The sequence below is a fragment of the Solanum lycopersicum genome, chromosome 10 (assembly GCF_036512215.1).
Source record: "Solanum lycopersicum chromosome 10, SLM_r2.1".
NCBI lineage: Eukaryota > Viridiplantae > Streptophyta > Magnoliopsida > Solanales > Solanaceae > Solanum > Solanum lycopersicum.
In genome coordinates this window covers 42,165,081-42,178,255 of record NC_090809.1, presented here as the reverse complement: position 1 = coordinate 42,178,255, position 13,175 = coordinate 42,165,081, and the positions used below count along the sequence as shown (strand labels likewise).

General features: G+C 31.0%; 1 protein-coding gene across 1 annotated transcript; it reads left to right on the top strand.

The window, feature by feature from the left end:
- The first annotated feature begins 11,384 nt into the window (after window positions 1-11,384).
- LOC101262669 (kirola) lies at window positions 11,385-12,157 on the top strand. Its single transcript, XM_004248734.5, has 2 exons — window positions 11,385-11,626; window positions 11,729-12,157. Exons 1-2 carry the CDS (start codon window positions 11,440-11,442, stop codon window positions 11,980-11,982), a joined length of 441 nt encoding a protein of 146 aa, XP_004248782.1. The 5' UTR covers window positions 11,385-11,439; the 3' UTR covers window positions 11,983-12,157.
- Window positions 12,158-13,175: the final 1,018 nt, after the last annotated feature.

The following is a 13,175-nucleotide window of genomic DNA, read 5'->3' as shown; positions in this document are numbered from 1 at the left end:
TCACCCACCGCCGTGTTTCTTTGATTTCTAATTGCATTAGGTACAATTGTAAATTTTTTGTTGGGGTGGGGTAAATGCAAAGTGAGTGGTAGGGTGAAGTTTGAGTAACCCAACTCTCAATCGTCTCTTGGCATTTTCTTGCCTGTGTTCTTTTTCCCCAAGTAACTGCTGAAATTTATGTTGAACCGACATATCTTAGTGAGTACAACTATAGAAGCATGAAAACAAAGAATGATGGTTATTAATGAGGATACCCCGACTATTGTTGTGCTTGCATGCATATGTTAAGATAAGTTGAATGTGTTGGCTCTAAATATGATATAAATAGGCATCCCCTGCACGACCTTCAACTAAATACTGAATAGGGAAATCTAATAACCTGATAGTGCATTGATGTGCCAAGAGAGTGTGTGAAGATTCGAATGTTCAAACAGTTGGGCCTAGCTAAAACATTTCTAGTTATTCATGCGAAGGGAATCGACTCTAGAAACTGGGAAGTTATCATAGTACCTTGTTTGAAATAAGCAATATCTAGCCTAAAAGAAGATGATCAAATGAAATAACTATCCCTATTTTATCCAAATATGTTGAGACTCTAATAGAACGATTTTTTTATTTACCAACTCATATTCCCAAGGTCTAATGTTTTGGCCCTGTCCCTATTTGACATGTGCTCATTGACTTAGACGAAAAGTCTAAGTTGAGGGTTGCTAAAGTCAAAAGTTACCTCATCTTAGCCATGACCAGACTTTGGGTATTGTGAAACTCAACCTATGGAATATCCTTGAGTTTAGGTTGACTATTATGAGTGAGGACCCTAAAATGGGTATGAAAATAGTTGGATGTTGAAAAGAAAACCTGAAGTAAGTGAAACATGTAACTTGTAAAAAAATGAAAGAACAGTTGAAAAAGAGTAAAAAAAAATAATAAGAAAAAGAGAAAAGAATTTTCTGAGAAAGAGATAAAAAGGAAAAGTGAAAGTCACATTAAATAAAAAAGGGAAACAAAGCAAAGAAGAGAAGAGAAATGGGAGGTCAAAAGCAATGAAAAAAGGAAGGAATCTTAAAAGTAATGTCAATGAGAGAAAAATGTACTAAAAATGTACCCAAATGTACCACACTTGACCTTGATCCTACATTACAAACCTTGAAAATTCTACCATGATCGTAGAGTCTACTGTTATTAAACTAAGAAGCAAAAATAAGGGAAAATATATGGCGTGAGTACTAACTGTATTTGAACATGTTCCTGAGTGCGAGCATTGAAATAAAGATCGTTGTATCCAAAATGCTTAACCATTGTGTGAAAATTTAGGATTTCTATTGATGTAATGGCACTAGTTTCAATGTGAGAAAGCTGGTACCTTTGTGAGAGGAAAAATAGTAGAGTTGTCTGTTGCATGGAAAATTTGTGTCATGATGTGATCCGCATGAGGTAGCTTATCTATCATGATGTGTCGTTTAGCATCATGGTTAATATGTGTCGGAATGTGTCGTGATATCACAACATTTATAATGCATTTTACTTAATGGTTTTATGTGTCAAAATCCTCTTTGTAGTGATTTAAACAAACTTTGTGCCTTCTTTTGCAGAAAAAATGTTCAGTTGTAAATAAAAGAAAACAACTAAAATAGTGCAGAATAAGACATAGTGAGGCAATCGACGGTCCATTGTACAATCGATGGACTTTTGTAGATGAGAAGTTTAGGAAACTGAAGGAAAATCAGGGAATTATTACTAAGTACGGAACCACGAGAGACAACGGTGGTCTATCGATTAATCGATGGACCGAATGGTAAACTGTCGTTTGGTTCAGAGTAGGTTCCAGTACCTGATTTTAAAAGATTCTAAGTATGGAGCTAAAGAGGAGAATCAATGGCTCGTAGATGGATCGACAGATCGTATTGTTTTTCAATCGTTTGATTAAGATAGGTTGCTATCTGGATAGCAAAAATAATTTTATGTCATGACTAACGAAAGTAATCTACAGACCGTCGATTGATCGATGGTTCATCATTTTTTTTGTCGATTAATATCGCATACCTTAACAAAACTTTCCTTAATTGAATACCTTTTCTTTATGACTATGTTTTCTATATATATGGTATTAAAAACATCATTTTTCGGGGTTAGCTATTATTACTTTTGTTCCACATTGTGTACTGGAGATTATTTTTGCAACATTAGCAATTAGTTTATTTATAGATTTGGTTTGAAGAATGTTTCTTGCAATTTCAAGTTGAATTTCTTATTTTATTCTTCTTATTCAGCAAGTCCATGATTTCTTCATCTAAAATTATGAATTGTAGTCTTTCTAGCATGGGAAACTAAATCCACCACTAGGGTTGTGGGAACCATGGGTATTTAAAAAAGTATGACTAGTAATTAAGGAATTCTTTAATAGTGTTTTGCATGCATTGATAATTCATTCATTAAGGAGTCTTTTAAATGGTTTCCAACGTTAGAACTCACCTTGTTTCTACTTTCCAGACCAAGGAGGTATTAAATAAGAAAAGAAATATCAACATAGATTTAGTGAGATACTATCTAATAGGTTGTTGTCGATTGGTGCAAAGTAATAACTAAGCCATACATCTATTATGATGTCTAATATGAGGTAATGGTAAGGGTTAATTAGTTATACACACATAGCCGTACCAAGGTGCGGGGTAAAATTCTCTTGATTCCAGACCAAGGATTTAGAGTTACCTAACTAATCACTTAGCATGTAATACACTAGGAAAGGATTACTATTATTGAGTGTATCAAGAATCTCCCACAGAAATTATTTTACTTTCATATATACGTAAAAATGAGTTTTTATTGCCTTTTCATTAATGAAGTAAGTTTAATGTTACTGCTTTACGAAACCTTATATACATTGCATGTGATTTCATTGCCTTATATGCATTGAAATGAGTATTCTTTAGTTCAGCAGAGCCAAGGTATGTTTTTTCTTATTCCTTTCATGCTTTAAGTTATTGTTTAGCATTTTAACTAGCATATGTGTAGATTAAATGCACTTATGCCAATTGTCCTGCATCGTCTTATGATAAAGAAGGAGATAACCAGGATCAACATCCAGCGCCTCGTTGATCCATTTAAGCACTTTGAATCAGTTGTGAATCTCCTTGCATTCTGGAGGACTATTTTAATTGTTTTCTATGTTTTTACTTATAGAATGTTGTGGGTTTTATGTCAAGACTCATCTTAGTATTATAGAGGATTCATAGACAGATAGTCAAACATATTAATCAGTTTAACTCTCTACTTATCTTGTATTCAGATATTCAAATTTTGAGACTTAAATGTCATTTTTCCAAGAAATTTATTTTAGTAATTTTTATGAGAATGTTTATAGCTTTATAATTAAGATATGTCTTACACTAGGTTAAGTAAGTTTAAGTCAAGGGTTTGCTAAAGACCAACAATGGTCATTGGGTGCCGCCCACGTCGAGTGTGTAGGCTCGGGGCATGACATTAATTATGAGATAATTAAGTAAGCTAGTAGGAATTTTTATAAATTATTCATTATATTTTTCATAGGTGGATTCACTTTATGATATGTAAAGTTCATTCAATACCATACTTGAAATAAGAATCAATCATTATCTCATCAAGCGTATTATTTCTCAATATGCTATGTAATTCCTTATTCAAGATTATCTTTTATAATGAATTTTATCAATATAAGATTACATTTATTTGTAGCTTTAAGATTATTCATTATTTATGTTGTTGATACTCTTTCTATTTTAGATTTAAAGAGATTGAATCTAGTGAGTCATAAAGTGGATTTAATCAACCACTTATTTGTGAGATGATTATATTTCTTTTACTACTCAGAACTTGTAATAATATATATGGACGAGATACATCATATGAAACCCCAGTTTAAAACCATGCATGTTACACTTATTCAATTTCCAAAAATGGAATCTTCACAAGAATCTTCAAATGAACTATACATAAATTGAATAAGGAAGAAGGAATGAAAGGATGCATCTTTTTTTAAGAAATGTTTGTTATTTTCACCAAGTATTTATTTAACCCATTAAACAATAGTTCCGGCCCCCGAGCCGGTGATCAGAGTAGAGATCGCATGTCCATGATAAGAGTAGAGAACACAAGTCCATGGGAAGTGTTTTGTTCCTTATTATTAGTCGCATAAACAAACTGATGTACCTAATATGGCATCCTCGATGGTTATAAATTGTGGCATTCTTCTTTGAAACCTTCCCTTTATATAAACTATTCATGAAACCCCCATTGCAATACCTCCAACTTTTATTATTTCAAAAATTTAACTTATTATGTAAGAGAATAAAAGCCACACTAATTGACAATCCTTACATAAGTCTATAAACCAACACTATACTTTGTGTTTTTACCTTGGAATATGCCTACTACAAATTATTTTTAACCATTCATGTTCCTCTTGATTCAAGTGTACTACTGAAAGCCTGCTGAAAAACAACGACCAAAGGAGACATACCGCACCACTTATTTTGTCTAAATCGACAAAAAAGCAACGCAGTCATATTCTTCACTTTTTGGTTTGACGGTACGGATAGGAAGACCTTGTCCGTCACTTTTATCAAAATATTTCTTTTGTTAAAATACAAAAAATCGACGGACTAATGGACATTGTTCATAACTTTTTTGGGATTTTTTAAACAATAAAACCCATAACAACAATAAAAAAACCACTCAATCAATCGTTGTTTCTGCAATTCTTTTGACAACTGAAACTGTTAGTCTCTGCTACCTGCAAATGCAATTCAATTTAGCCCAATTAAACACACAACATTATTAGTAACCTACACAATACATAAAACAACCAACTTAAATTACCATTCAAAAGTATTTTAATCACAATTTAAAGACTCATAAAGTCTTTCAAAATTCATTTCAAAATTTAAAAAAAGTCCATAAATTAAAACTGACCTAATCTAAAGAGTGGCATATACAAATAAACCTCTTCAGCACGTGTTGTTTCATTTGTTGAACGACCTCACTCTTGCTCTATGTTCAGCTACTCTTCTCCGCTCTAACTCTGCCAGTGTCGATGTAAGTTGTGCTATTTGAGATTACATAGTAGCAATTTGAACATCATCAAGTGCCTCCGCTTGACCCTATGATCCAATATCTTGTATGCCTGATTGAAGTCGTCTTACATTGTTTTTAAAGACTAGAACATCGACTCTACCTTTGCGTGTCCCCCCTCCCAAACACACTATCTAAATTTGGGTGGAAAATTAAGGTTTCATTATGACTGAAATATCTACATTCTCATTGACATACTGATGAAACTTATTCAGCATATTAAATAAAAACAATGACACACACACACACATATATATATATACACACACACATTACTCCACTATTTATCTATATTATTCAAATTAAATAACTTATAAAAGTTTGTTCGACCTTTTCCTCTACTCACACATCTGTATCCGACTCATTTTCTTTCTTCCTGACATGAATCAACTTGAAAACCTCCGGTGCAATGGGAGTGTGCCCAGACTCTTTTTCTGGTAAATAATAGCTAAAATTTATAATTGTATATATAAATCAACAAATTATTTACTTAAAAGTTTGAATAGAACTACCATCTCTCTTGAAATTGTTTCAAAGGTCTTTGCATCTCCAGTGTGCATTTAGACACCTTTAAGACTACCTCTAGACTTTTTGTCTTATGGTGAAATTGCCTTAAACTTATATATATTCCAGTACAAACGCAATTAACCAAAAATATGAGGCTACAAATAATCTACACATTGATCATCATCCCGAATTATCTTTAGCCACCTAAACATTTTGGCAGATGCCCTCCTCTCAGATGTGGTCGTTATGGCAAAATTGTATCTCGACGCCCAAATATAATATACTGTGAAAAAATTGAATAGTATTAATTATACTAATAGTAAAAAAAAGTAAATTATAACAAGCATACCTACAAATATATACTTTAAATTCATTAAACTTCGTTTGGCATATACTATTTGAAATATTGCTCCAAGAGTGATAAGCATGCGTAGAAATTCTTCTAACATAGTCTTTTAAAGCTCAAAGAGCATACTTTGCATGGTGCGACTTGCAAAACATATAATAAATATGTTAGTTCATAAATAAATATTAAATTATAAGAAATAAATAAAATAAACTAACAAATAGATAACAAAACAAACGTACGATCATCCATTTGAGTCAATCATGATACTACCAAGTCTATTGATGAGTCCACGATTTGGACTAATTTAGGGCAATGTTTTTGTAGAATAAGTGTCTTCTACTGCATATTTTGTCTCGAAAAATTATGGAAACCTTGAGTTTCATGTATTTAGACTTGGAGGAAAAGCATGGACACAATTGAGCAAAAAAGAACAAGGCATTGGAACGAATGAAGAAAGGACTGATTGAGGATCGCCTTACTCATTATGTGAGTCTCCGAATGTCCTTATTCTCGCCTAATGTTCCAGTGTACTGGGATTTGAAGGAAATAATTAAGTCAGCATGTTGCGGAGCAGTTCCGCAATTCACTACTACGTCACCAAAATTTAAAAAACACGAAGATGTTGAAGGCTAAGGCAGGACGACGAGGAGATATATAAAAAGGAGTATCACCGAGGTTCTTTGCGATCCCAACTAACGGCGCTGAGTGGTCCTTCACACCACAACTTTTCATAAACTATAACTACTCGTTGTTATTTTTAGCTTAGTATCAAATTTTACTAGACTTTTACCTTTTAGGTTATGTTCAAATATTTTCTCAACTTTAGTTCATAGAATTCTTGTGAAAGTTTGTTCTTAAGCTTTGAAGAATTAAGGGTTTTCAACTGCAACACATTGGAAGTGGGTATTGAAGAATCTTTGTTGTAGACATGTGTGTATACATATCAATCATACCAGTTGATGGAAACACCAGTTGGAATCGACTACTATATATTACTATGCCTAGCTAAAACCCCAATTCTTTGGGTTTGATTATGTGAGTATGAGTTGAATTTACTTCTAGGTCTTTCTCATTGACTGTTTATTTGCTTATTAAATGTGATTTCATTTAGTATTTTTGTCTGAATTAAATTGTCCTGTAGTTTTAAGTATTATTTCACCTTCGTGTCTTTGGCTTTTTCTCGTGAGAGAGGTACCAAGTCTACTGAATCGATAACTGGTGATTATTGGGTTGACGTGGCTTAGCTCGAGAGAATGAATTCTAAACAATCTCCCAGACTTTTAGCTCGAGAGAGTGAATAATCTAAGTCAAAGGTTGGGCATGATTGCGGAAAATTAGTGTTCAAGGGAAACCAATTTGATTTGGGTTAATTTGCTTAAAGGAGAATTTACTCCACTAAAGCCTATCTAAGTCATAAATTTACAACAATTTAATATCAATTGGTTTAACCCAATAGTTTATTTTAGCTCATACTCCTATCACATCCCAAGCATCCCATATCCGTATTAGTATTTTCAATTATTATTAGTTGTTAGCTTATAATTTTTTACAACCCCCATCCATTTGATAATTGATACTCGTGCCTCTTTTAATGTATTATGTTTCTGTTTATAGTAAATGTCTTTTTGCTACGAAGAGCTTGAACTAATTCGGTCTTAACTCTTAAATCTCAAAATTACTCCCTATTGGAATGGTCCCAAACTTTGGTTGGTTTATAACATTACTTGCAGACACGGGCACTTAGAATTGGAAAATGTATCCTAATACGTCAAGTCAAAATGGTGACACTAGAGGGGAGAAGTATTATTTTAGAATTTTTGGTTAACTTCAGTCTTGAACTTGTTTGTTATAGCAGAATTAATCTAATTTTCTCTTTTGTTTTGCCTGTTTGTATTGAAAACATGAACCATAAGTGTTAATGGAAGCCAAATAGGCCAGCAAGATGACATTGGAAACCTCAACAATGTCAACGAGCTTCGTGCTAATAATCCCCATCTCATGGGAGGTGCCATTTTTTTTTACCACAAGTTGAAGGGAATGCAATGTTACACGTCACGGGCACCATGTTGCAACTTTTGCAACTAAAGGGCGTTAAAGATCATTGGGCCATGAGGATTCACATTACCATCTTTAAAACTTCATGGATTTATGTGGACCATTTTCCTTCGAGAACATATCTTAAGAGTCAGTCTGGGTAAGGTTATTTCTATTTTCACTGATGGAAGGAAGCATGCAAGTTGTTGGCCGAGTAGCCACGTGCCTCAGTCACTTCTTGGGAGGAGTTGGTCACCATATTTTACGTGTAATTTTTTCCTACAAAGAAGATGATTAATGTTAGAGAAATCATACAAAGATTTCAACATTTGGAGGGCAAGAGAATTCATGAGACTTGGCTCTAATTGAAGAAGGTGGTGCTATGAGATACATGATCAATATCATGAAAGAGTGTGAAGAAGTCTGTTTTAGTTGCATCCACTATGGGAGCTGAGTTTGTGGCATTCTTTGACTAGTCGATAGTATTTCCAAGCAGCCAAAAATTTATTGTGATAATACTGCAATAGTCTTCTTCGTAAAAATTATAAGTATTCTAAGGGTGACAAACATATGGAATTGAAATGCGTTTCAATTAAAGAAAAAGTCTAGAAGCATCAAGAGACAATTGAAAATATTAGCACCAAACATATGATTGTTGATCCTTTGACGAAAGGATTACTGTCAAAAACATTTATTGAACAAGTTTAAAGAATGTGTCTTTTAGATGACGATGAAGATTTTTGTCAAGATTTTATTATCTTTATACACTTGACACTATGAGCTCAACTATGTATATGTTTTTGTTATAAACTGTTTTCTTTTGTATACATCATGTTTAGAATGCCGATGACATGTTTTGTTTTAGATAAATATATTCTAAGCATTATTGTGGACCCTTTATGTATTTGAAAGGTTGTGTTAGTCAATATACTAATATTGTAGTGCATGGAAGGGACTATGTCAAATAAAGTGGTGTACAACCAACATGGCTCATAGTAGATTTATTTAATAACGACGAATGATATTTGACTTAACATTGTGCACATGAAGATTAACATGCATATTAAACCATTAAGTTAAAGATTGTGCGTCAAGTTGGAGAATGTATGTTTCTATGGCCCACTAACTAATTTTGGTTTAACAATTAATATAATTTATATCGTAAATAGGTTGTGGAGAAGTGGGGAAGTTGAAAAGTTACTTACATGTGTAATTTTGAACTACCTGTTACCTCTTTCAACTACCCATCAAGTAGGGAGCTACTTGGTAGTTTTAAAGCTACCCACTACATAAATTATTTACCATGACGGAAAGGTGGGAATGATGTAAAAAAACACTCTTAAGTAAATGGCCTTCACTCTGGCATAAATATATAGTCTTATCCATCAAAATTATTCTTAATATATAAGTCAAGAGAGAGAAACAACTTGTGAAGAACGAAAAGAAAGAAATGACTTCCTCTCAATTCATTTCAAGATTCTGGAAAATCACTATGACTTATTAGGGTATGAATTCTTAACTGAATTATCATAGTAATCGATATATATGAAAATCTATAATGCTATGATCATGAATACTTGATAGGATTTATGAATGCATATATTGTTTATATTTTCATAATCCATTAAAATTCCTAACTAGTGACACCATTTCTAAAAAAAATAAACAAAGATAGGATTACGTTTGAATTGTTTTAATTAATGTTAACAAATTTGAGTGAAATATGGAAAATAAGTATTCCTAATTTTTTTTGAATATCCTAAATTTATGTCGGGTAACAATTATGATCAATAAATTAAAAATTAATTAATACACCTTATTCGTTTTTATCTTCTTTATTTTTTTCAAATTTTATTTTTTATTCTTTTTTATATTTTTAGTTTTTTTCAAAACTGATTTTTTACAATTACTTTTAAAACAATTTTTTGTTACATAAAATTTACAAACTAAAAATTTTAATGGTTACAACATGAAAGTTTAGTTATACTGCTATAATTAAAAATATTAAACTAATGTCATTTCATAAAATTTTCAAATTTACAAAAACCATTAGTTACTTTTTTGTCCCACAAAATCGACATGAAAATTGATAAGATTGAGTTTAAGATATATATTTATGATTTTTTGATATCAAAAAATCCAAGTGTCCAATATGATACAAAGTTTTTAATTCATAAACTTTAAAAGTGAAATCCATAGTCTAATTCATTAAAAAAAAAACTCAAAAAAAATCCAAAAAAAATTGAATTTGGATTTGAATTTTTGTTTTTCTAGACTATCCTCACCTACCATATAGGATTAGACAAAACTTTCTCATATTAAATTTTGAAACTTTTAGCATGGCTACGTATAGATAGCTACCTAAGAAATTTACTACTGATAATCACATGTTTTAAATATAGTTTTGATGGTAAATTTCTTACCAACATAAAATATTTAAGATATATCAAGAATTAGTATGCATTTTTTACGGACAAGATTGACGTTTCAATTTATTTGTCCTTTTTTCGATTAGGTTTAGAGTTTTAAAAGTAAAAGTAGGCTTTTAAAATTTGTTGAGTTAAATTAAAATTATATTAAATATATCAAAATATCATTTGATCTTTTGGTGTTAAATGTGTCATATGAAAAGTTGGTACTAAAAAGTCGTGTAAAATGAAAAACATATTCTATTTGAAAAATAACTAAAAGAGAAAGTAAAACAACAAAACTGAAACAGAGGGAAATAACAATTTTTCAGGACTATACAGTTTGGAGCGATGAATATTCATTTAAAAAAATCTGAAATCAATATTATGAGTAGTCATTAATGGGGGGGGGGGGGGGGGAAGAGAGATAGTTTTCCATAAAAAGGTTCCATTATGTTCATATTGTTAACTAAGTTATATAGATTTAATAGAGGCGGAGTTACGTAAAGCAGAGTTCGGTAGGGTTCATAGTCTCGGACGAAATCACTAGTTCTTTTGTAGATCCTATATTTGTATTAGAAGAATAATTAAATATATGTATATGAACATGTGAACCCCCATATAACATTGATCTAGAACTCTCAAACTCCTATGTTTGACTCCGCCTATATTAAATAATTTGAACACATTCATTTTGTATAACTTTCATGATTTATTTTCTAGTGAATGTAATTATAAAATTTGTTAAACCATTTCATTCCCAATTTTATAATAATCAAGTGAAGATTTAACTTAAAAAGTTGAAGTTGTAAATGAATATGGAGGGAGATGAGATAGGTATTTAATATTTCAACTGTTTTTTGCCTACATAAATATTGCCACCTAAACTATTAAAAATAGACCACATTCATTAAAATTAAAATATATTTAATACTTCAAGTAGCTATAAAATCACAAACTCTATATAAAGCCTCCATGTATCTCAATTAATTTGTAAACATTCTCTTATAACAAAATCTCACTCAATTCTAGGTAATGGGTTTGAAAGGTAAGTTGATCTCGAAATTAGAGATGAAGTGTGCTGGAGATTTGCTTCATGACCACTTCAAATCAAATCCACACCAAACATCCACCATGTCTCCTGATAAGGTAACGAACTTCACATTGCATGATGGTCAATTGGGAAAAACAAACTCTGTTATTGGCTGGAAAATTATCCTTGGTAAGCTTTTTATATTAATCCATTTTTCAATTGGCTATGGTAGAAACGATCAATTAATTAGCTTTGATGTTTGAACTTATATTATTATATTAATATGTTCAGGGGGCAAAGAACGACATTTCAAACAGGTCGTAGACATAGATGATGCAGCAAAATCAATGACCTTCAATTTTATTGAAGGATATATGAATGAATTATATAACTCAATGACACTTATATTAACTGTAAAGGAAAACTGGATTACTTGGAGCATGATGTATGAAAAACTTAATCAAAATATTCCTGAGCCCCTTGACTTTATGGAGTTTCTTATTGGCCTCATCAAGGACCTTGAGGCTCACCATGCCGGAAAATAGATATCAGTCCTCATTCCCAGTTAATAACAAGATTGAATATTGTTACTATCCTAAATCCTTAAGAAGAAATAAGACTATTTGTGTGATGTATGTTTCATAGGTATAATCGTGTATCATATGCATCGTAAATCATTATAAATAAATAAAACTATTCGGTGTGATATATTTTCATGAATTGTGTTAATTGTTAGTAATATATATTTAACTTTTTTTATAGAAAGTGTAATCCCTAGTGTCATTATATGTAATGCTCTGAAGTATTCATAATTAAGCTGATAAAATAACCAAACATCTGAAATTTAATATGCAAAAAACTATGAAATTGTAAAAATATCTGGACAAAATCTACAGATTGTCACTATACTTTAAAGTAGTTATATAATATCGGAGTCGGTTCACCTCTAGTAGAAGAAGCATCTAATATGTCTCATAATGATATAAAAGTCAGTAATTATTTGATCAAAATAACCTTTTATATATAGTTATATCGATCTGCTCCGGCTTACCATCGATTTCTAAAGACAGAAATAGAAATGGGGAATTAGAGGTGTACATGCCTGGGTTAGTTTAGGTTTTTCATATATCAAACCCTACTATTTTTCGTAAAAAAATTAAATTTATAAACCATAGCAAACTAATTGCATGTTTTTTTTCAAATAAAAAGAGAAACCATTCTGTCGGATTTTTTAGTTTTTAAATCAAACTAAACTAATAAATCTAAGATTTTTTAGTTATCAAAGATGTTTCTAAGAAAATAACACAAAATATGAGATGAGTGATGACACTAAAATATTTACTAAAAACAATAATGAAATCACCATATAAAATAAATATTGTAAAGTCATAATAAAAATGATAATAATTTCAAAGTACTAAATCATGCGAAAATAAATCTAATAAGTGTTAGTTACATTATTAGATATTTTAAAAAAAAATTATAAAGTTTATTATGTATTTTAAATGTCTAAACTAATGTAAAACTAAAGAACAAATATTCAACATTATTCCCATTCTTAGCGTTGGATTAATTTATTTTGTTAGCATAATAGTTATTTGATTTCAAAATGAGTTTTAATAGAATTACTAATATCTTTGAACTATATTATCTTAATTGGATTATTAAAAGTTCTAAGTTTAAAAAGCTTGAAAAAACTATGCCAAAACATAAAAATAATGACAATATATATATATAT

Bases quoted from the DNA above. Each gene is read 5' to 3' on its own strand.
- LOC101262669 (XM_004248734.5), top strand. From the start codon at position 11,440: ATGGGTTTGAAAGGTAAGTTGATCTCGAAATTAGAGATGAAGTGTGCT. The intron at 11,627-11,728 runs GTAAGCTTTTTA...TAATATGTTCAG, and splicing joins TGGCTGGAAAATTATCCTTG to GGGGCAAAGAACGACATTTC.